Genomic DNA, 25923 nt, shown 5'->3' on the forward strand with positions numbered 1-25923 from the left:
TCTATCTCCTGCTTGTTTATCTTAAACTCTAAGGGTCAAAAGTTAAAAGATAACTTTTTTTTTTTTACTTCATAAAGAAGCATCTCATAGCAACTCTTAGTTCAAAGTCTACAAGTAAACATGGCTTTTCTCAGCATTTCACGTAGTGATGAAAAATATAATAATAATATCTGTGGTCCCCATTCATTTACAATTTTTGGCTATGACGGAAAGAGATGAATAAATATTCTGATACATATTTATTTTTCTTCCTTTTTTGGCATATGCAATGGTAGTTATATAGCTACTACAATTTTTTTTAATTGCCTAGAGGTGTAGATCCAAAGATATGCACAGTTTTGTATGCAAATACTACCAGAATGGTTAGACCAATTTAAAATGTTGACAGCAGTGGGTGAGTATGCCTGTTTACTTGAAGTTCTGCCAACATTTCTCAATAACACATCTATAATCTTTTTTTCAGTCTAATAACTGTAAGGTGAAACTATAAATTTGTTTTAATTTACCTTTCTCTAAATAATAGTGATTTTGAGCATTTTTTTTTCATATGGTATGCTGATAGTTTGGATTTCTTCCTTCGAAAACTCTTTTCATATTCTTTGAAGATTTATCTTTTGAAGAATGACCCTTAGTCTTTTATTTAAATTTTGAATCAATTGCTTATAAATCTTGGGAAATATTCTTGTAAGAGTGTTTGTGTCCCTTATGTTATCCTTGGTAGTAAGCTTTTATCTTTTGCCTTTCAGAGTATCATATTCCATTCTTTCTTTTATAATGACAATGCCAAATCTTATGTGATCCTTACTCTGATTCCTTAGTATTTGATCGGTCTTTTGGTAGGTGGGGAGAGTAGAACTGCTTATTTTTCTTCTGTGACCTGCATGCTATGAATTTTGGTTATGATATTCCTGAGAATTTTAATTTTAAAGTTCCTTCAGGATGTTTCTGGTAGATTCTATTTTCATTTTGCTTTCTAAGAATTCTGGGTAATTTTCTTTTACATTTTCTTGAAAATGTTATCTAGTCTTTTTTGGGGTGAAGGAGGATATCATGACTTTCAATAGTCCAATAATTCTTTGTCTCTCCTTCACTTGTTTTCTAGAAGAGTTTTATATATATATATATATATATATATATATATATATATATATATATATATATATATATATATATATATATAAAATCTTCCAGCCATTCATTTCTTGGATGAGGTTTTCCACTGTCCAATCTAAGGTATCAGTTCTCCCTGCTAAATATATATATATATATTATCATTTAGCCATTCCATTTTTTTTCTTTCTAACTTCCTTTTCCCCAAGATCTCTTGGAATTCTTGTGGCCTGGACAAGTACCTCCAACTTTATTTTTCTCTGAGTTCCTGAAAAATTAAAATGAGCTAAAGAGAAAACAATGATTTGATGCAACACCAAGAAATATTAAAATAAAGCCAAAAGATTGAAAACATAAGAAACAAAATATTCTTCATAAAACCCTGTAAATATCTTACTCAGTATCAGGTTCAGAGTGGTTAATTACGATATCAGGGGTAACACAGATGATAAACAGTTGTGCAAAGTCTTGAAATAAAGTATTCTGATACTGGTTGCCACATACCTTCCAGGATACCACTCATGCAACAAAGTTTCTGGCTAAAATCAAAAAACTTTCACACAAATAAAAAAAGGAGCATTGTAGAAATATTTAACTAATCATGTTTACAATGACAAAAGATTAATCAGTTATGACACTAAAAAAGTTCATTTTAAATTCTTAGATAAAAAAGCATAGACCAAAGACCTAAAAAAAAATGCCCCAAACCATCTTACTCAAAACCCTTATTTTCCAAATAAAAACATCAATACCTAGGCAAGTGAACTGATCCTACATCAAGGCTAGCTATTGGCACAGCTGGATTTAGAACCCAGGTTTCTTGACTTCCTATTACACTAGAAAGCAGAAAACCAGAACAATCTGTATATTTTCATTGTCCATTCCAGAAGAGGATTTCAGGAGGTGTATGACTGCTATTAAATGCTGTCAACATTTAAATAAAATAATATCTTATTTATCTTTAACAGGTGCTGACAAACTTACAACTAGCAATCCTCCAACAACCAAAGGTCAGTTTGTGAATAACATTTCTCTGTTTTTAGGTTCTCAAGATGTTTTCATATATAACAATTCTTTTTATTCTGATAACAATCTTAGGGAACAACTGGTACTAGAATTCAGGTTCCTGATCTTTTGCCATTTTTCTCATTCAGGAAAGAGAGTTACAAGACATATTTATAGTACAGGAGGGTCTCAGTGAAGAGCAGCAGAGATAAACAGGGGTAACAATAAATAAGATTTTATCTCTACATACCAGGGGAGGAAGAGAACAGAGGCCAACAGTGGACAATTTCAGAAATAATGGCTTCATTGTTCCCATATTGTTACCAAGACAAATATATGGTGGAATAGCTTTGGATGTATGTGGGACTGTGAAAAATAGTTTTCCCACTTTGCTTAAAGGCCCTAATCCCTTCAATACTCAAACTTATATAGTGTTTTAGACAAAGAGCTGTCTAGTATTAGTAGAATACTGTTCTATCATCTACACAGGAAGATAATGGTATACCCAATATTAGAGAAATGAGAGTCTTTTTTAAAATTGCCTAATTAAAAGTGAGGAATAAGGGAAAGGAACATAAGGAACTTAAATCTGTTTTAACCTACAAGAAAGGTGAAACAAAAAGTGAAAGCCCACTCTCTGGGTTTATTAGCATTCATATATATGGGAATATGAGGGGACATATAGAATGAAGCAGGATGAGGTCATTGGTTTTCATAGTCTTGAAAAATTTAGACAGACAGATTGCATTAAAATTAAGATTTTTGTTAGACTAAGATCAAGAATGTGTATTTATATGACAGCATGAAACTAATTGAGAAAAAAAACCCAATTTTTTATTTAAAAAACAATTATTGCTTTAGAAACAGAAAAAGAAAATATTTTTTAACTTTGGTTTTCTCACACACACTTCCATATTTCAGAGCTGAAAATATACAATTAATATTCAATTACTCATTTAAATGGAGTTCATTATTATACTGAAATCATTATTATTGTTATTGCTATTATCATACATCTTATTTTTCCAATCTTCAAATTCAGCATAAGTGAGATAAAAATAGTTCTGGAACAAGTTGTTATTCTACAACTGTTCTTTAATATTTAATATTATTTGGACCATTATATTAATTAATTAATATTTCAGGCTTTAGTATAGAAACAAACAGAATAACTGATTTTCAATGTTAAACAAAAGTATGGGGATATAAGCTAATCTTCTGTATCGAACCACTAGAAGGCACTCTCTGGGGGCATGGCTTCCTTCCAAAACCTTGTGCTTTGTGCTTCCCAGTGGAAGTAAAATAGTTGTTCCTTGAGTTTGCTCACCCCATGATTTTAACAGTTTTTATATTTAAAAAAGGAATCAGTTATACCTGGTCTCAGATCCTTGTAAAAGCTTAACACGGATCCCTCCACTTTTCTTTCATTCAATAATTCTAATTTCCCAGAAAAGTTTAGCAAGGAACTAGTTTCTACACTGAAGGGATCCTCTGCTTCATCTTCTCTTTATTTGTAAGTACTAAACATACAAGAGCTTTCTCCCCTATTTTTAATCTCAAAACTCCTTGACATTATTTTTCATTATCTCCTTTTTTCCTCTCCATCTTTGACAAAGAGATTAACATTCTCCTCTATATGTACACTTGATCCAAACTCCTTCTGTCTTCTCCAGCAAGTTTCAACCTTAATCAGCTCCCATTTTTTGAATCTTCTATCTATCCCACTCAAATGGTTTCTTTCCTACACTTTCAAACAAACTGAAGTCTCCCATCCTTTAAAAAAAAATGCTTCTTTTTATTGCCTTCTCAGCATGGTTGGATGGAATGATGGATACAGTGCTGGGCTTGGTATCCAGAAGACTTCTCTTGGTAGACACTAGCTGTGTAACCCTGGACAAGTCACTTTATCCTGTTTGTCTTAGTTTCCTCCTTTGAAAAATGAGCTGGAGAAGAAAATGACAAACCACTTCAATATCATTGTCACGAAAATCTCAAATGGGGTCATGAAGAGTCAGAAATGACTGAACAATAACAAAACTGTCCCCTCAAACTATTGTTCTATATCTCTTTTCTTTCTTAACCAATTCCCAGAAAAAAGTTGTTTACAATTTGTTGCCTCTACTTCAACTTTTCTATTTCCTTAGCTCTTTTCATTCTGACTCCCTACCTCATTTCTTCAACTGAAATTTCTTTACCCAAAGTTATTATAATCTCTGAGAAATGTGATGGTATTTTTCAGTCTTTATCTATCTCAATCTATTTGCTGTATTTAACACTATTAATCTGGATCTTCTTGTATAGTTTCTCCACTCTGGACTTTATTGACAATTTTGCTGTTGTTTTTTTTTTTTTTAATTTTTTATTTAATAATTACATTATATTGACATTCATTTCTGTTCCGATTTTTTTTTCCCCTCCCTCCCTCCACCCCCTCCCCTAGATGGCAAGCAGTCCTTTATATGTTGGATATGTTGCAGTATATCCTAGATACAATATATGTTTGCAGAACCGAACAGTTCTCTTGTTGCGTAGGGAGAATTGGATTCAGAAGGTATAAATAATCCGGGAAGAGAAACAAAAATGCAGATAGTTCACATTCGTTTCCCAGTGTTCTTTCTTTGGGTGTAGCTGCTTTTGTCCGTCATTTATCAATTGAAACTCAGGTCTCTTTGTCAAAGAAATCCACTTCCATCAAAATATGTCCTCATACAATATCGTTGTCGAAGTGTATAATGATCTCCTGGTTCTGCTCATTTCACTTAGCATCAGTTCATGTAGGTCTCTCCAAGCCTCTCTGTATTCATCCTGCTGGTCATTTCTTACAGAACAATAATATTCCATAACATTCATATACCACAATTTACCCAGCCATTCTCCAATTGATGGGCATCCATTCATTTTCCAGTTTCTAGCCACTACAAACAGGGCTGCTACAAACATTTTGGCACATACAGGTCCCTTTCCCTTCTTTAGTATTTCTTTGGGATATAAGCCCAATAGAAACACTGCTGGATCAAAGGATATGCACATTTTGATAATTTTTTGGGCATAATTCCAGATTGCTCTCCAGAATGGTTGGATTCGTTCACAACTCCACCAACAATGCATTAGTGTCCCAGTTTTCCCGCATCCCCTCCAACATTCATCATTATTTTTTCCTGTCATCTTAGCCAATCTGACAGGTGTGTAGTGGTATCTCAGAGTTGTCTTAATTTGCATTTCTCTGATCAATAATGATTTGGAACACTCTTTCATATGAGTGGTAATAGTTTCAATCTCATCCTCTGAAAATTGTCTGTTCATATCCTTTGACCATTTATCAATTGGAGAATGGCTTGATTTCTTATAAATTTGAGTCAGTTCTCTATATATTTTGGAAATGAGGCCTTTATCAGAACCTTTAACTGTGAAAATGTTTTCCCAGTTTGTTGCTTCCCTTCTAATCTTGTTTGCATTAGTTTTATTTGTACAAAGGCTTTTTAATTTGATGTAATCGAAATTTTCTATTCTGTGATCAGTAATGGTCTCTAGTTCATCTTTGGTCACAAATTTCTTTCTCCTCCACAAGTCTGAGAGATAAACTATTCTATGTTCCTCTAATTTATTTATAATCTCGTTCTTTATGCCTAGGTCATAGACCCATTTTGATCTTATCTTGGTATATGGTGTTAAGTGTGGGTCCATGCCTAATTTCTGCCATACTAATTTCCAATTATCCCAGCAGTTTTTATCAAATAATGAATTCTTTTCCCAGAAGTTAGGGGCTTTGGGTTTGTCAAACACTAGATTGCTATAATTGACTATTCTGTCTTGTGAGCCTAGCCTTTTCCACTGATCCACTAATCTATTTCTTAGCCAATACCAAATGGTTTTGGTGACTGCTGCTTTATAATATAATTTTAGATCAGGTACAGCTAGGCCACCTTCATTTGATTTTTTTTTCATTAATTCCCTTGAGATTCTCGACTTTTTATTGTTCCATATGAATTTTGTTGTTATTTTTTCTAGATCAATAAAATATTTTCTTGGAAGTCTGATTGGTATAGCACTAAATAAATAGATTAGTTTAGGGAGTATTGTCATCTTTATTATGTTCGCTCGGCCGATCCAAGAGCACTTAATATTTTTCCAATTATTTAAGTCTGACTTTATTTGTGTGGAGACTTTTTTATAATTTTGCTCATATAATTCCTGACTTTCCTTTGGTAGATAGATTCCCAAATATTTTATGGTATCAACAGTTATTCTGAATGGAATTTCTCTTTGTATCTCTTGCTGTTGGGTTTTGTTGGTGATGTATAAAAATGCTGAGGATTTATGGGGATTTATTTTGTAGCCAGCTACTTTGCTAAAATTATGAATTATTTCCAATAGCTTTTTGGTAGAATCTCTGGGGTTCTCTAGGTATACCATCATATCATCTGCAAAGAGTGATAGTTTGGTTTCCTCATTGCCTACTCTAATTCCTTTTATATCTTTCTCGACTCTTATTGCCGAGGCTAGTGTTTCTAATACGATATTAAATAATAATGGTGATAGTGGGCAACCTTGCTTCACTCCAGATCTCACTGGGAAAGGTTCCAGTTTTTCCCCATTGCATATGATGCTTACTGATGGTTTTAAATATATGCTCCTGACTATTTTAAGGAAAAGTCCATTTATTCCTATGCTCTCAAGTGTTTTTATTAGGAATGGATGTTGGATTTTATCAAATGCTTTTTCTGCATCTATTGAGATGATCATGTGGTTTTTGTTTGTTTGGTTATTGATATAGTCAATTATGCTAATAGTTTTCCTAATATTGAACCAGCCCTGCATTCCTGGTATAAATCCTACTTGGTCATAGTGTATTATCCTGGTGACAATTTTCTGTAGTCTTTTTGCTAATATTTTATTTAAGATTTTAGCATCAATATTCGTTAGGGAGATTGGTCTATAATTTTCTTTCTCTGTTTTCAGCCTACCTGGTTTAGGTATCAGTACCATATCTGTGTCATAAAAGGAGTTTGGTAGGACTCCTTCAATCCCTATTTTTTCAAATAGTTTATATAACATTGGAGTTAATTGTTCTTTAAATGTTTGGTAGAATTCACATGTAAATCCATCTGGTCCTGGGGATTTTTTCTTAGGGAGTTGATTGATAGTTTGTTCTATTTCTTTTTCTGAGATGGGACTGTTTAGGATATTTACTTCTTCCTCTGTTAGTTTGGGCAAGCTGTATTTTTGGAGGTATTTTTCTATTTCATTTAAGTTGTCGAATTTATTGGCATAAAGTTGGGCAAAGTAACTCCTAATTATTGCTCTAATTTCCTCTTCGTTAGTGGTGAGTTCTCCCTTTTCATTTTTAAGACTAACAATTTGATTTTCCTCTTTCCTTTTTTTAATCAGATTTACTAAGGGTTTGTCTATTTTGTTGGTTTTTTCATAGAACCAACTCTTAGTTTTATTAATCAATTCAATAGTTTTTTTACTTTCAATTTTATTGATCTCACCTTTTACTTTTAGAATTTCAAGTTTAGTGTTTGACTGGGGGTTTTTAATTTGTTCCTTTTCTAGCATTTTTAATTGCAAACCCAATTCATTGACCTTCTCTTTCTCTATTTTATACAAATAGGCCTCTAGAGATATGAAATTTCCCCTTATTACCGCTTTGGCTGCATCCCATACATTTTGGTATGATGTCTCATTATTATCGTTTTCTTGGGTGAAGTTATTAATTATGTCTATGATTTGCTGTTTTACCCAATCATTCTTTAGTATGAGATTATTTAGTTTCCAATTATTTTTTGGTCTACTTCCCCCTGCTTTTTTGTTGAATGTAATTTTCATTGCATCGTGGTCTGAAAAGGATGCATTTACTATTTCTGCCTTACTACATTTGAGTTTGAGGTTTTTATGTCCTAATATATGGTCAATTTTTGTATAGGTTCCATGAACTGCTGAAAAGAAAGTGTATTCCTTTCTGTCTCCATTACATTTTCTCCAGAGATCTATCATATCTAGCTTTTCTAGTATTCTATTTACTTCTTTGACTTCTTTCTTATTTATTTTCTGGTTTGATTTATCTAATTCTGAGAGTGCAAGGTTAAGATCTCCCACTATTATAGTTTTACTGTCTATTTCTTCTTGCAGCTCTCTTAGTTTCTCTTTTAAGAATTTAGATGCTACCCCACTTGGTGCATATATGTTTAATATAGATAGTGCTTCATTATCCATGCTACCCTTTAGCAAGATATAGTGTCCTTCCTTATCTCTTTTAATTAGGTCAATTTTTGCTTTAGCTTGATCTGAGATCAGGATGGCTACCCCTGCTTTTTTGACTTCACCTGAAGCATAGTAGATTTTGCTCCAACCTTTTACCTTTAACCTGCATGTATCTCCCCGCTTCAGGTGTGTTTCCTGTAAACAACATATTGTAGGATTCTGGCTTTTAATCCATTCTGCTAACCGCTTCCTCTTTATGGGGGAGTTTACCCCGTTCACGTTTATGGTTAGAATGACCAATTCTGTATTACTTGCCATCTTGTTAACCCCGGTTTATGCTTTCCTCCCTTCTTTCCCCTTTCCCCCCCTTCCAAGTATTAAGCTTGTGAGCACCCCTTGCTTCACACAGCCCTCCCTTTTTAGTGTCCCTCCCCCCGCCTTCGAGTTCCTCCCCCTATCTTACCCCTTTCCCTCCCAGTTCCCGTATTCCCTTCCGCTTAGCTTATTCCTTCCCTTTCCACTTTTCCCTTCTCACTTTTCAATGAGATGGGAGAAGTTTCACCATAGATTGAATATGTCTTAAGATTTTTCACTTAAAGCCAATTCTGAAGGCAGTAAGATACCCACTATATTCATCCCCCTCCATTCTTTCTCTCAGATATAATAGGTTTCCTATGCCTCTTCATGAGATGTACTACCCCCACTTTACCCTTTTTCTGGTACAATGTCCTTTCCACATCAATTTCTAGAACAAGGTATACATGTATTCTTTATACATCTATATAGTCAAAATATAGTTCCCAAGATTAATCTTTACCTTTTTAGATTTCTCTTGAGTTCTATATTTGTAGATCAAACTTTTTGTTAAGTTCTGGTTTTTTCATCAGAAATAGATGAAATTCGCTTACTTCGTTGAATGTCCATCTTCTTCCCTGGAAAAAGATGCTCATTCTCGCTGGGTAAGTTATTTTTGGTTGCATACCAAGTTCCTTAGCCTTTCGGAATATCATATTCCAGGCCCTTCGATCTTTTAATGTGGATGCTGCCAGATCCTGGGTGATCCTTATTGTGGCTCCTTGATACTTGAATTGGGTTTTTCTAGCCGCTTGCAATATTTTTTCTTTCATCTGAGGGTTCTGGCATTTGGCCACTATATTCCTTGGTGTTTTGATTTTAGGATCCCTTTCAGTGGGTGATCGATGAATCCTTTCAATGTTTATTTTTTCCTCTGTTCCTATGACTTCTGGGCAGTTCTCTTTGATGATTTCCTGGAAGACAGTGTCCAGGCTCTTTTTTTCATCATGTTTTTCTGGGAGTCCAATGATTCTCAGATTGTCTCTCCTGGATCTGTTTTCCAGGTCTGTTGTCTTCCCCAGAAGGTATTTCACATTTTTCTCCATTGTTTGATTTTTTTGGATTTGCTTGACTGATTCTTCTTGTCTCCTCGAGTCATTCAATTCCACTTGTTCAATTCTGATTTTCAGTGAAGTATTCTCTTCACTCACTTTTTTAAAATCTTTCTCTAATTGTCCAATTGAGTTCTTTTGTTCTGTGGAATTTTTTTCCATTTCGCCAATTTTGTTTTTTAGAGAGCTGTTTTCTGTTTCCAGTTCACTAATCCTATTTTTCAAGGATTTTACTTCTTTATCCACTCTCTCTTTAACTGACTTTTCCAGGCTCTTTTGCCAAGCCTCCCTCTCCTTTTCCCAAGCTTCCTTCTCCTTTTGCCAAACCTCCCTCTCCTTTTCCCATTTTTCTTCTAGCTCACTTGTGAGAGCCTTTTTAATCACTTCTATGAGGTTCATCTGTGCTGAGGAACAGACGATCTCCTCCTTTGGGGAATCACCTGGGGACTGCCTGTTTTTAGTCTCCTCAGGATTTAGAGTCTGCTCTCTATCTGTGTAGAAGCTGTCAAGGGTTAAAGTCCTCTTCAGCTTCTTGCTCATTCTGTCTATTAATCAGAGACAAACTACCAAAGAAAAACAGAAAAAACTGGAGTCTTTCTTTGGGGGGGGGGCTGGGTGTGTTATCGAGCTTCCTCTACAGACTGCAGGGGGCAGCAGTGAGGCACTAGCAGGACTGTGTGCGCCTGCGCTCTGAGATCCCAAAGCGTGCTGAGTCACTGAGGGGGGGGAAGGGAGGGGCGGCCAGGTCCTGAGAGACTCCAGCTGTTTGCGGTTGTGTTCTTCAGCCCCGGTGTTTTTAGCTTCTCTGCTGGGCTGTTGACTTGCTGCAGGTTCCAAACCTGTAGCGAAGCTCTCCCCGCAGAGACGGCTACGATCACTCCCCACCCCCTCTCAGCTCTGCTCCCGTGCTCTCACTGCCGCTGCCCTCAGCCTGTGCCCGATCTAAAACCGCCCCAGCCCTCCAGTAAAGACAGACCTTTCTTGGCGGATCTCAAGGATGGCTTCTCTTGGTAACTATTTGTGGGTTTTTTTCAGTCAAGCATTGATTCAGAGGCTTGTAATGAAGTGGATAGTGAGAGAAAGCGCGGAGCTTAAGCAACTGTGAGCCTCCTCTCCGCCATCTTAACCGGAAGTCCCCGCTGTTGTTGTTTTTGCTCTGTCATTGTTCAGTTGTTTTTCAATCATGTCCAACTCTTCTTGCCCCCTGTTGGTTTTTGTTTTTGTTTTTGTTTTGTTTTGTTTTGGCAAAGTTCCTGGCAAAGTCATTTTCTTCTCTAGCTCATTTTTCAAATGAGGAAACTAAGACAAATAAGGTTATTGACTTGGCCAGGATTACAGAACTATCAGATACAGAAGTAACTGTGGCTGGATTTGAACTAAGAGTTTCCTGACTTCAAGCCCAGCACTTGAATTATCCCCTATGAATGTAGGGGCTCTTAATGACACTGCTTTCTCCTAGTTCTCCTATTTATCTAATCATTCCTTCTCATCTCATTTGCAGATTGATCATCTAGATCCTGCTTTCTAATTGTTTCTTAGATATTTCCCAAGGCTCTGTCCTAGTCTTCCTACTCTTTCTTTTCTACATTTTCTCTTGGTGACATCAGTTCCCAATCAATTCCCATTTCCATCATTTCTTTGCGTATGACTCCTGGATATATCTGTCCAGGTCTAGTCTTATATCACTAATTCAGGGATTGGGTTCTAATCCTAGTTCATAAATCACATATTGAATGTTTCAAACTAGATCTTCAAAGGAATCTCAAAATAATATGTTCAAAATAAAACTCATCATCTTTTCCTCTAAATTCTTTATTCTTCATATTCCCTATTTCTACTGAAAGGACCACTATTCTTCTAGTATCTCAGGTTTCTCCTTTACTGTTAAATGTATCTCACCCAACATGGCCAAATAAATGCCCCAAACTTGTTATTACCACTTCGATTTATCTCTTGTTGATGCAAGATGCCTTCTCTATACTCACACAGCTACCACTTTCATTCAGGCTCAATAACCTCTAGACCTTCACTTGATTTATGTAGAGATAACAACTGAAACACAAAAACTGATGAGTTTGCAAAGAACAAAATAGAGTCCAAGACAGAGCATTTAGATATATTCATCATTAGGGAGCAATATATATACACACACAAACATACACACACACATTTAGATTATATAACATTGGCACAGAAAGGAAATTTAGCCATCCAGTGGTAAATGAACTTACTCCAGGGTTAAAAAAAAATCCTTGTTTCAAATTTCACTACTGATGAAATCTCTCTGTATGACTTTAAGGGACTTTTGTAAATTATGAGAGGATAGAGCACTAGACTTGGAATAAAAAAATTTGAGTTGGGATCCTACTTTCAGATGCTGTGACATGGGGCAAATCATTTTCTTCTTTTAAGCTCAGTTTTTTTTATCCCTATAAGAAAAGATTTGAGTTACAGAAAGTAAACTTAACTGGGTTAAGTTATGAACTTATCTTGTTTTTAGCATTTTGATAGTTATCTTTCAATATAATTGATTACCTGTGTAATCTTATGTATTTTCTTGTTATACATTTTAAAATGCCATTCCAAAAAGAGGGATTAAGATTTTTGTTTAAAACTTCTAGGCAATATGCCTTCTAAAATCCTAACTCTAGACCTATGTTCTAAGAAAACCTCCTTCATTTTAAATGGGAGAAAACTGAGGCTAAGGAAGTTGAATGATGTTTTGCAGCTAGTTAGTAGTAGATCTGAGACAAATTTCCTGAATCCTTTAATCCTTGGAAAGAAAAGATTGACAATTTTATTTCCAGACCAATGGCCTATTTCTTTAAACTATTCCATAAAAAATGACCTGAAATAGGTTTTATTAGCAATGATCTGTTAATTAGGGAAAATGTTTTGAGTAAAATTCTGTTTTAGTTGTTGGGATAGGAGAACGCTGGTTTGACTTAATGGGATTTAACTGGCAATCTCACTCAAAATATACTATCTAACTTTGCAAAATGCATGTCCCATGTATTTATGATCTCTTAAGTGTCGGTTATTCTTCTATTATTCTAATTTGTTTGGGGTCTTTAACCCTTAATTAAAATCATTTTGGCATACCAGAAATTAGAAAATTTCATCCAGTACATATTTGTTAAGTATGTTTAATTCTACCTTAGCTCAACATCTAGAACCTAAAAAGATTACAAAAAGGTCACAAATGTTTAGGGTAGACAATTTTCTCTACTTATTTAGATTCATGGATATAATAACTTTTGTTTTTCCAGATGTTTCAAGTCTCCTAAGTTTGAAAGGATATAGGGAAGAATTTTAATATATATTTTTTAAATCAACTTTTAATCCCCAGTAGATGGCAGTGATGTTTTGGTTTTTGAATTAGAGCAAAAACTGATTTGAGTTCATATTTTAAAACTTTAAACCAGTACTCTTCTTCTCCTCCTGGATATTCTTTCCTTTCTATGTTTTCATGTCACTTTTCCCTTCTGCTTCATTGCCTGTCCCCTAAAAATGTGAGAGTGCCTTCTCAATCTTCTTTGATTCTTTTTCATCCATGTCACTCCCAGTGACCCTTAGAATCCCTCAGGTCTCTCTTAGGTCTTTTTCTCTGTTCTCTCTTTACTGGTTTGATGATCTTGTCACCAAGGTTCAATTATCAGCTCTATGCAGATGCTTCTCAGTTCACTGTATACAGCTCCATTTCTTCTCCTGAGGTCTAATAACACATGTCCATGGCCTCTCTAATTTGAAGACCCTTAGACATCTCAAGCTTAGCATGTCCAAAATATAATTCATTCTTTTCTTCCAACCTTCATCCCTTCTGAACATCTCTATTAATGTAGAAGACACTGTGATCCTTCTAGTCATCTTCTAGTCAAGCTCATTGTCATCCTCAACTCTTCACTTTTACTCCTACCATCTTGCCAAATACTGTCTTTCCTACTTTGTCATGATCTCTTGAATATATTGTCTTCTCTCCATTTATATAGCCACCACTATAGTTTAGCCATTTTCACCTCCATTACAATTTTTAACTGGTCTGAAGCTGAATAGATTCTTTAAAATACAAACTTAGGAAGGAGTCAAGAGAAAAACATAGAAAGAACATGACATTTAATCAGTTGTATCAAATTGTATGATGATAGACTGTTTATATTGTAAAAGGAAGAGAAAAAAAGTGTCCTATCAAAATCCTAGTATCTTTTAAGCATCATTGAAAAAAGTAAATAAGACAAGCAAAGGGATTTGGGATAGTTCTATTCTATTTTGATGCTCTCAAAAGAAAGGAATGAGAAAATAGGGAAATATATTGGGACAAAAAGGGGAATGAAGGAGATATTTCTTATATTAGGAATTTTTAATGTTAAGATATTTGAACATGGAATGGGAAATAGGGGAACAAAGGGGAAGAAAAACGTAACACAAGCTTCATTTTCATTTGAATCAGATGAAGAAATGTTGAACTCACACACACAAAGTCAATATAGCATAGAATACATTAATCTTAACTCATTAATTGTGATGATGGCAAGGTAGATAAAGTCATAAGTAAAACAAAATACAACATTGGCAGGCAAACACATGAAGGGGCAATTAAAAAGAAAAATAGAAAGAGAAAAGATATAAACAAGGGCAGGGCAAGGGAAAGAAAAAAGGAGGAAATAAAGGGAAAACACATTCCCTTAATTATAGATCACTAGCATTAAAACAAATTCAAATTCTGTCATCATTTTTCTCTTTGAAAGCTATGTGGTATTTCAAAGTCTGATTCTTTTTGTACAGCAAAATAACTGTTCGGACATGTATACTTATATTGTATTTAATTTATATTTTAACATATTTAACATGTATTGGTCAACCTGCCATCTGGGGGAGGGAATGGGGGGAAGGAAGGGAAAAATTGGAACAAAAAGTTTGGCAATTGTCAATGCTGTAAAATTACTCATGCATATAACTTGTAAATAAAAAGCTATAATAAAAAAATTTTTAAATGAAAGAGATATGGAGGGATCAGCAAAGAAAAGATAAGTACAAGGGACAGGATGGTGGGAAATACACAATTCACAATCATAACTTTGAATGAGAATGAATTGACTCATAAAGTAGAAGATAATATAATGAATGAATAAGTAGAATCCATCAAAATTATCTATTGGAAATAGACTTGAAACATCAAGATTCGTGGAACTAAAATTAGAAGCTGCATCAAAGTCATACTTTGAGTAAACTCAAAAGATTAGTATTAGCAAACTGATTTTAGTCTGAGAAGCAGTAGAAATAAATCAAACAAATAAGTAGGCACATTACATAATGCTTAAAGGTGTCATAGATAATGAATTAACATCAGTATATAAAACTATTTACACATAAATAGTTAAATGAAAATTGATTGAGTTAAAAGCTGCATAGTAAGACTATACTAATGAGCAACCTTAATGATCGCCTTTCAAACCTAGATACACTTAAGATAAACAAGAAAAACATTAGTCTCTGAATGCAACTTAAGGAAAAAAGAGATGATCAATATCTAGAGATTATTACATGGGAACAGAAAAGAATATATATATTTCTTGGATTGAATGACACCTTTACAAAAACTGATGCTGTATTGGAGCCTCAAAAAACTTACAAACAAGCATAGAAAAGCAAGAATGTTAAATAGTCTATACTAAAAATTATGTAATAAAAATCATATTCAATATAATATACTTGAAGGAAGGATTAAAATTTATTGAACCTAGAAAATTTAGCATTGAAATATTGATGAATCAAAGAACAACTCCTATAATATGTAAAAAATTTCATCAAATAAAAATAATGAAACAACACATCAAAACCTTATTGAAGAGAAAGGGAAGATATAAATAAATTGGGCCTCAAATTTTTAAAAGTAGAAAATAAGCAATCAGAATATGCCCAATAAAATACCAAAAATATTATGAAAACCAAAGAAGTTAAAATTGAAAGAAAATTTTTATTGATTCAAGCTACTGTAAAAACTACCAAAAATAAATAATTAGCCTAAATTAAAGAAAGAGTATAAAAAAGTTTGGATCAAAAATTAAAAAGGAAAATTCACAGCAAAGAAAACTCTGAGAATATATGTTTTATTAAACCAAATGTTCATATGAAAATTCGTATGTTCATATGAAACTAAACAGTTTTATGACAAAAAACTAAAAACTAAACTGAAATTATGAATATTTATAAAAAATGTAAAATGCATTGATTAACATAACCATATAGTTTGAACAAACCAATTCCAAAAGTATACGTTACCCAAGTCATATGAATTCCAAAAAGGGGAAAAAACCCATAACTCTCAGATGGATTTACAAATGAGTCCTATCAAACATTCAAGCAAAACAAACAAAAATTCAAACAAAAATTATTTCAAGTATTGTGTAAAATTTCAGCAAAAATAGATAAGGAAAGCATCCTTCCAAATTATTTCTAGAATATGAATGTGATCTTTACAAAAACCAAGGAATGACAAAATAGAGATAGAAAATGATAAACAAAAATCTCTAATGTGCAATATTAAATGAAATGTTAATGAAAAGACTACTACATAACCAAAGTTTATACACAATAACCATTTTAGATTTATGTACTAGATTAGTTTAATATTAGGAAAACAACAAATATAATTGACCATATTAATAACAGAAACAGTCAATCATGTTACAAAGGATAGTCTTGTCTTTTTAGTAAAAGTCAGGCAAATCTGAAATGTTCAGAATTTTCTCAGACTTTATTCTCTACTTTCTTCAGTTTGGAGTTTGACTCTGTTCCATTTTTCTTCATCTAATATATTGTTTCCCAGTCTTATTAAATACTCTCCCTCTGGTTCTGAGAGATTCACATTATCATGCAGTTTGTCTTGTTACACTTTACTCTAAGACACTTTGTCTTAAAATGAATCACAATCATCCTGAAAGTATTCATCTTCTCCCTCTCCTGGTACATCCTTCAGCAATACACTATTAATATCATATATTAGGGAGAAATCATTAACCCTTAAACATCAAACAAGTATTCAGAAGCCCTCAAATCTTCTGACCTTTCCTGTGTGTTCAATGGGGCAGGAGGATGTGATAGAGGCTAAAAATAGTGTCATGCCTAGGTAAACCTACATGCCTTTACACTTTCCCCACAAGTCTCTCAAAAATATAAAAATATTTTAAAAGTTTGTTTTAAATTTATTTGGTCCTTTAGCATTCATCAAATAATTATTGAATGTATATTATGTATAAGACATTAGTATATCTGATATTGCATGTGTATATTATTTTTATTGCATCCCCAAAAAAGAATACATTTGTGACCTCTACCAAATGATTACCAAATGGGAATTAACTTTAATCTTTGATCTCCCCAAATTACCACAAAATGTTTTCCCAAGATTAGTATCAATATTAAAAAGTAGACTTCAAAATATGATGGCAGTATTTAAATATTTCAAATTTAATATTTCAAAAAATTTAAGTTGGTGTGAATGTTTCCTCTATCCAGATAGATTTGAATTTTTAAAAAACTCTTGGTGAGGCATTCATCAGTTGTGGCCAAATAAAAAATTATTACTAGTGACCAATCTGCTTATAATTAAACCTCTCCAAATCTAGCTAAGCTATTGATGGAACCTTTCATATAAGATTGTGCTGTGCTTACTACAACAAAAATATCCAAGTAGGATATTAGCACAGATTGCCAATGTTTTAAACTCTAATTGTTTTGAAATCACTTCCAAGAACCCTGTATTCTTGATATTCAATTTCCTTTTTGATTTTCAGTTTCTATTCTTTGAGCTATCATATATAGAAAAATTTCCATTTGAATTAGTATATGACTACTGTATACTACACAAATCTTAGATGTTACAGAGTTAGATTGAAAATGGCCAAACTTAGTACTTAGTAGTTCATTCAATATAGAAAAGGAAAATTCAATTTTTTTTCCTTATCTTTTTTTTTTTTTTAATTCTCAGTTGAATGCCTCCCTGGTTCAAAACTTTGCGCTGATACTCTAAACTGTATATCTGAAGAACTGTTTTGTGATGGAGAACCAAACTGTTCTGATGCTTCGGATGAAAGTAGTAGAATTTGTGGTAAGTAGTTGTTATGCTGTAGTTTATATGTGTTTATCAATCTACTCTATCAAATATCAGCTGTAGACTGTCCTCTTCTCTTGATTATAGATCCCTTATACTGTGGATCTTAGTTTTAGCCTACTTCCCACTAACAGGTTTTGCTCCTTCTCACACTTTGGATGATAAAGATGGAGAAAATCACATCTATAACTAATCTATCTATAGCATCTATAACAAAGATCACTAGCATTAAAACAAATTCAAACTCTTTCATCATTTTTCTCTTTGAAAGCTATGTGGTATTTCAAAGTCCGATTCATCTATAAAATAAAGGGTTAGGCTATATCTTCTCTATGATCCCTTCAAGCATAAATCCTCAAGTCCTCTGAATGAGACTTGATCCTAGTAGCCCTGACTTCAGATTCAGTGCTCCATAGTGTGTACATCACACTACTCAAACCTGCAATCTTCTCCATCTGTGTAGGTAGCATCCCTGCAATTTTTTCAGACATATTTGCATATTTGTCAGGCAGCAAAGAAAAATCAGATCAACAAGGATGGACAGAAGCAGCTACACTCAAAGAAAGAACACTGGGAAATGAATATAAATTGCTTGCATTTTTGTTTTTCTTCTCGGGTTATTTATACCTTCTGAATCCAATTTTCCCTGTGCAACAAAAGAACTGTTCAGTTCTGCACATATATATTGTATCTAGGATATCTGTAACCTATTTAACAAATAAAGGACTACTTGCCATCTGGAGGAGGGGGTAGAGGGAAGGAGGGGAAAAATCGGAATAGAAGTGAGTGCAAGGGATAATGCTGTAAAAAATTACCCTGGTATGGGTTCTGCCAATAAAAAGTTAAAAAAATCCTGGAAAAAAAAAAAGAAAAATCAGATCAAAAGTGGGGGAAGAAACACGAGAAAGAAAAAAAAAAGCAAACAAAAATGGTGAAAATGCTATGCTTTGACCCACATTCAGTCTCCATAGTTCTCTCTCTCTCAGGATGCCTATGGCAATTAAGTTTTTCCACTGTTGATCATCATTACAATATCAATCACTGTGTCTTGTGTACAATGATTTCCTGATTTTGCTTCCTTCACTCTGTTTCATTCATTATAGATTCTCCCAGATTTTTCTGAAGCTATCTCCCTCATCATTTCTTATAACCCAATAATATTCCATCATAGTCATATACTACAACTTGTTCAGCCATTCCCTAGTTGATCAATATCCCCTCAAATTCCAATTCTTTGCCATCACAAAAGTAGCAATTATAACTATTTTCTTTCTACAGGTCTTTTTCTTTTTAGTGTATTAGTGTGTCTGTTTTTCTACAACCTTCAACATTTCTCATTTTTCTTTTTAGTCATGTTAGCCAATGTGATAGGTATGAGGTGATGCCTTAGAGTTGTTCTAATCTGCATTTCTTTAATCATTTGTGATTTAAAGCATTTTTCATGTGATGGTAGATAGATTTGATTTCTGCTTCTGAAAAACTACCTGTTTATATCCTTTGAACTTCTGACAATTTGGAATTTGGCTTTTATTTTCTTCCCCTGTGAAGTCAGAACTAAAATTATTTTAGTGTTTATTGCCTCTTTTATTTCATTTAAGTTTTCTTTTAAGAATTTGAATTCTATGCCAGTTGATGCTTATGTTTTGTATTGATATTAATTAATTGTCTATGGTATTTTTTGACAAAATGTTGTTTATTTGATTGTCTTTTTCAGTTAGGTATATTTTTCTTTTGCTTTATCTGAGATTATAAAGTTACTCCTGACTTTTTTGTTTTAGGTAAAGTTTCTGCTCTAGCCCCTTATTTTAACTGTGTGACTTTCTATTTCAAGTGTGTCTCTTATAAACTACATATTATTGAATTCTGTTTTCTAATTCATCTTCTCCTCTTATCTTCTGCTTTATGGGTGAGTTTATCCCATTCACAGTGAAAGTTATTATTGCAAACTGTGTGCTAACTGTGTAATTTTGATAGCTAACTCCATCCTATTTTCTTCTATTTATCCTCCTTTCTCTCCTTTTTTATCCTGCCCCTCTCTCCCTTAATCTGTTCTTCCCCTTGTTATCAACCCCCCCCCCTCCCTTTCTCTTAGCCCTTTTCCCTTCTACTTCCCTGTTGGGTAAAATGAATTTCTATGCTCAATTGAGTAAAATTGCCTACTTTCTCCTACCCTCATTTTCCAATAAATTATAAAAATTATTCCTTGCATGATTTTTTGTGAAATAATTTCCCCCAATCTTCCTCTCCCTTCCCCCTCCTGCTATTGCATCCTCTTTTCTTACATATACATTTTTCTTTTGCAATCATTCCAGCATAATAGACTCATTCCTGTTCTCTCTTAAGTAAACTCCTTCTACTACCCTAATGATAATAAAATTCTTGTAAGGAATATAAACAGATAAACCACATTAAATTTCTCATGATTTCTAATTTACATTTGTCTTTCTATTCCTTTCTCAAGTCTTGTATTTAAAGTCAAATTTTCTTTTTAGTTCTTTTCATTGGGAAATCTTGAAAGTTGAAAGTAATATCCATTTTCCCCCAATAGGATTATACTCATTTTTACTGGATAGATTACTCTTAGCTGTAATCATACTCTTTTGCCTTACAAAATATCATATTCCAAGCTCTCCTTTGTTCATCATGATAGCTGCTAGATCTGGGCTGTAGCTCTATAATATTTGAATGTTTCCATTTTGGTTCCTTGAAATATTTTCTCTTTTTCAGACAAACTACTGTTTAATTATCCCTCCCTCATCTTGTATTTATGAAAGTGATTTCTTAAACTTCAGTATAAAATTTTACATTTCCACCTATTTAAATGCCAGAATCTTTTCTGGGATCCTAACTTGGTCAGGTCTAATGCCTTAGAATCATCATCAAAGTTGATAATGATGCTATCTATTTCTTCACTAACATAATAACTTTATACAATAAAGAGTTGATTGAACTATATGAGATATTAATGTTTAAAGCCAGATTTGAACTCAAATCTTTCTAATTGTGGACCCAACATTTTATTTAGTAAACCACTAGCCATTACTAAAAATAGAAACAGCACTGATTGTAATAAAGAAACTATAACTCAATTATTGATATTAAGACAATTTAAAACTTTGGGAGATATTTCCAGACCTGATTGACAAATATTAATTGCCCCTTTTTTGCAGCTACAGCTTGTGATGGAAATTTTATGTTGACTGGTTCCACTGGATATTTCCATTCACTTAATTATCCAAAACCTCACAATTCAAATAATTTTTGCCAGTGGATTATACGGTATGTAATATAATATTACTGCTACTTCTTTAAAAATGAAAACTTTTTATTTTCATTTTCAATCTAAATGAATACTATTGCTGCAAAATTTACTCTTGCTTCTAACATTTAAATATTTAACCCTTTGTACCTAACCCAATGATGTCTAAAACAGAAAAGAATCTTATTTATGTCTCTTTTTTTATTGCCATTTTAAGAGGGTTTAGATCAAATCAGATATTCCAAAAATAGGGATGTTGGTATTAATCTTTAATTCTCATTATAGCAGATTAAATGTGAAAGATTTCTAATACAATGACCCATTTAGAATAGTTTTAATGGTTAAAATTTTTTCAATATGTGTTGTGCTATATTTTGACATCCATTCAATGAAACCATTTATATGCAATGGGACCCAAGCTGTTAAGTGGGCTGCCAAATTACATAGTCAGACATTGTTTACTTTCTTTTATTTTAATAATGAAATTGGATTAACTAAACTTCTATTTGATTTTCTCATTCAATGTTTAACAACTGTCATGGATGAATAGACCATTATGATAAACTGGCATAGTCTCAACAAATACATAACAGAAAATAACCTTCCAGGTGGATTTTTACAGAAATGTGACTTGTTCAAAATAAGATGTTTTATTGTGATATTGAGGTGATCTTGAGTTCTCAGATTCTATGCCAATGAAACAAAAGCTCTTTCAGATTTTACCATGTTGAAATGCTTTTACTTACAGTACTAGGAGCAGACTGTTTCTGTTCTAATGCCAGACTCACTGTGAGAAGCTCATCATTAGTAGTTAGATACTCAACAATGAAATGGCCACAGCAAGGATGAAAAAAAAGAATATAAAGTAATTCTATGCAGTGACTTTCTGCTTCTACAATGACAGTATTAGAGTGAGAGAAAATGGAACAGAGCATATTAATAATTGCACAATCCCTAATGTTATGTCTAAATGTTATCTGAGCTATTGGTCCTCTAAAGGGGAGGCTTTTTGTTCAATGATATACAAGTAGAGGAAGAGAATAATAACAAAAAATAGTTGGTGAAAAAAATTGCAGCTAAATAGAAGAATGCCTCGTAAATTTTTCTTAGAGAAGAAAATGAAAGAATTGATACAGGTATTTTTGTCATATCAGAATTTTTTTAAAATATCAGTTCAATGGGGGTCTATGGTCAGCACATGTGCTATAACACTCATGAAAACATTTTGCAAATTGTAAGAACATTATTGTTATATATTTTATTATATTATTATGTTTAATAAGATAATTGCAAATTAAATGCCAACATAAATTATAGCATATGGAGGATAAGGATGATGAGCAGATAGAAAGTTTTATGAAGAATTGGATAAAGCTGTCCAAATTAAATCAATATATGCTTTAATATTTAGTGACTTTATTATAAAGGTGAGTATAGGGAACAATCATGAAAAATATGTCTAAAAATGTGGCTTGAGTAAATGCTGTAACATTGGAATCGCTGAATTCTGAAATACACTAATACTAAAACAAATTAGATGTACACACTAACTGTGGCACCTATATAGTGAACTACCAGAAGTGGAGTGCCACCAGTGTACCTAACGAGGGTCAAACTGACTCAGGTCAGAAATATAACAGGACATATATTCCATACCATTCAGCATTGAGATTAGACCTGTGAGTTTGCACTTGTAATCTAGTTCCCTAAAACAGGGAGACCAATCCAATAAACATTTATTATTACGTACCCACAACATGGCAGGCATTGTGCTGAGCTATGGGGATACATGTCAAAATAATTTTAAATTTCTTGAAAGATATGTGATTTTTGTTCAATGACAATCTGATTAATATTCAATGAGTATAAAACAATGAGACAAGCTTACATAAAAAATTTGCCACTAATACAAAGTACAATCAGATTCAGATGGTAGATTATATAGATTCTGAATGTCTAGCTAATTCTCCTATTTGCAAGTGACTTCCTCAATGAGATACTTAACTCAGAATTCAGACTAATACAAAAAGAAAAAATCAAATTAATAAAAATGCATATTGTCCAGGCTTGATATATATTTGGATGAAAATCTGTAGGACTGTTTCATTCATACCTATATATTAACAGATGCTACATATATATAATTAACTTGACTCAATTGTTGTTTGTAAATGGCTTTTGCAGTTTCACTGTGGAAAATAATATCCTATTGTTCTTTTTTTATAATATCAGCAAATTACTCTTAAGTGATCTATAATTTCATCAATGTGGATATTTCTTCAATGATGTATATTGCAACTAATTCAATACTCTCAAATGTCCTTCCATAGTTCTAAAATAGGTTGCTTTCAAGTATTGTAGATATTTCTCACATTCTCTTGACATCAGAAATATTCAAATGGATTATATAGTCTGTCATTGGTTACCTCTCAGTTTTCCTATATGACTGGATCATTTTTAAAAACTATTTATTTCTTTGGTTACATTCTTATAACAATACTTCACGTACATACCTATTTGTATTATGCCTGCCCACCAGGTTTTCCTCCAGTGAATTTTGGGTGGTCCTCAGCTAAAGTAGTTTAAAAAGTATAGTGTTCCATGGATCTTAATCATAAACATATTCAGAAGACCATTTGGCATTAAAAGAAAAAAAGGTGGGTTGCTGTTTCATGGAGGAATTTTAGGTCTTAACAGAATTTCATAATTTTTCCAAGGTGATATAGCTTGCTCATGTTGAATTCTGGGTGCAGATCAAAGAACATTTTCAGTATCTTTCTAAAATAATATAAATTGATCAATGAGCTTGATAGATTTTTTCTCAAACTACATATCAATCTGGACAATAAATTTCTTCATTCATTTAGGTTTTTTTTCCTGTTTAAATAGGATAAACTGTTTTGAGTGATTATAGATCATTTTTATAATGTAGAAGTGACATATTCTGAACGTTAATGAAATCAGCCTCATAAGGGCCATATTGTCTACAGAGAAATTAGCTCATTTGGACTCTACCTTGAATTGTTATGACAATTGCAAATATGACGATCGCAAAAATGAGCCTATTGGATATAATTGAACAAGTTTATTTCTATTGTTAATTCTTTAAAGGAATATTGTGTAATTGGGAATCTTTGGAAGACAATGCTTTACTAAATCAAATTCTTTACTGATACTCAAAAACAATAAATGTGTTTGGATTACTATATTCTCTATACCTGTAAGTTACTTGTGTGATAGTAAAGATATGGTCTGTTGTGAAATGTCAGAAGAAGAAGGGGAGAAGAAGAGGAGAAGTTTTTGTTTTAATATCTCAATAAAAATTCCTTTAATACACAAGTATATTATTCTCAAAAAGTCTTTGCACAGATAGTTAAGCAGATATTAGCTTTCTTTTGTTCATTTTTTGAGGTCGGAGGTTTTCTTTTTTCAATTTCTTGTCCAGGTTTTATTCTTTTCCTTCAGGTAATTTGAGAATCTGTTCTTTAATGTCTTCCATATTGTATTGCTTCCAGAAGAGAGCTCCTTTTTATAAAGTTGATCTAATCCAGATACTCATTCTTTTCTTTCTTTCTTTCTTTCAATGATATTTTTACTACTACAAGAAGAATATCCAGGATTGTAATATGAAATTCTAGATGTATTATGTCTACTTCATGGTTTACTTGATGGTCAAAAGCTTGTCAAAAAAGTCTCTTTAGATTTTTTTCTATTTTTCATCTGATCATAGTCCTTCCAAATAACATTCTTAAATTTCCTTGGATTAACTTTGCTTAGTCCAATTTTTCACCAAAATTTTTTTTTCCTTTTGTAGCACTACCATCTGGGTTACCCCACTAGAGTTTACCATCTACTCCCACAAGTTTCAGTGTAGTCTTGGAGTTTGAAATCATACTGATACTAATATATCAACTGATACTTTCCTTTATCAGTTAGCCCAGTATATGAGTAGCTCATAAAAAGCCATTTGTTAAAATAGTAGAGTAAAAACAGTAGCTACAAAATACCTCTGCAAATTTGAGATATGCTTTCCTACTAGTGCACATATCTCTGGGAGGGTGAGTGCGAACTTAGAGTAAACTGGTTATGAAGCACATGTGTGACCAAATCAAGTCATAAGTTTAGTTTTACAACTCGTGTTCTTAAGTCCCTCCAATTGATTGCCAAAACTAGATAGCTGACAGTCTATTTTTTCTACTGACAGTCATCATGCTCCTCAAAGCTACTTTTATTTTCAAGTGACTGGCCTGTATCAGTCTGTCTTGATGTCTATCTAGAATTCTTTGCTTGCTGCTGTTCCTACTGGGTCAGCAAACTCTCTAGGTGCAAAAGTAGATGTCTCCTGCTGGGTCAAACACTTTGTCAGATAAGAAGAGTAGAGTTAAAAAGAGAAAACCCTCCATTTCTCACTCAAGAGCACCCATCCCTCACTCTAATTAGACTATTTCTTCTAGGGATCATCTGGAAATCTTGTTTTATGACTAAAGTTTTTGCCTTTAAGCAGCAGTGTGGATGTTTCTTTTCAAATAAAGGAATAACAAGGTGCTGATATCTTATTAAAACATTAACTCCTAATCATTTGTGATGACTGGAAAAGAACTGGGGTAGAGGGAGAGAGAAACAATTCCCTCCTTCTTATATTTCTATTTCTTCTTTTGATGAAATAATGACATAATGCTATTTATAACATTCGACCATTCTTCTGATGAAATAGTTGAAAATAAAAGTGTATATTGATTTAATATTGAGGATTTTATCAAGTTATTCATAGAACAAGTGAACACTTATTGATTTCTCTATGTTTATTTCCCTCTGCAACATATGTTGGT

At 33.0% G+C, this 25923-nt stretch overlaps 1 protein-coding gene across 1 annotated transcript in view; it reads left to right on the plus strand.

Moving 5' to 3' along the window:
- The window catches only part of TMPRSS15 (transmembrane serine protease 15), a 142367-nt gene that overhangs the window by 34806 nt on the left and 81638 nt on the right, over positions 1-25923 (plus strand). The window contains exons 5-8 of the mRNA XM_051990586.1: positions 2079-2124; positions 7621-7628; positions 17713-17832; positions 21006-21114. Of these exons, the coding sequence (XP_051846546.1) occupies positions 2079-2124; positions 7621-7628; positions 17713-17832; positions 21006-21114 (283 nt within the window). The remainder of the gene's footprint in view (positions 1-2078; positions 2125-7620; positions 7629-17712; positions 17833-21005; positions 21115-25923) is intronic.

Source organism: Antechinus flavipes, chromosome 3 (assembly GCF_016432865.1).
Source record: "Antechinus flavipes isolate AdamAnt ecotype Samford, QLD, Australia chromosome 3, AdamAnt_v2, whole genome shotgun sequence".
Lineage (NCBI taxonomy): Eukaryota > Metazoa > Chordata > Mammalia > Dasyuromorphia > Dasyuridae > Antechinus > Antechinus flavipes.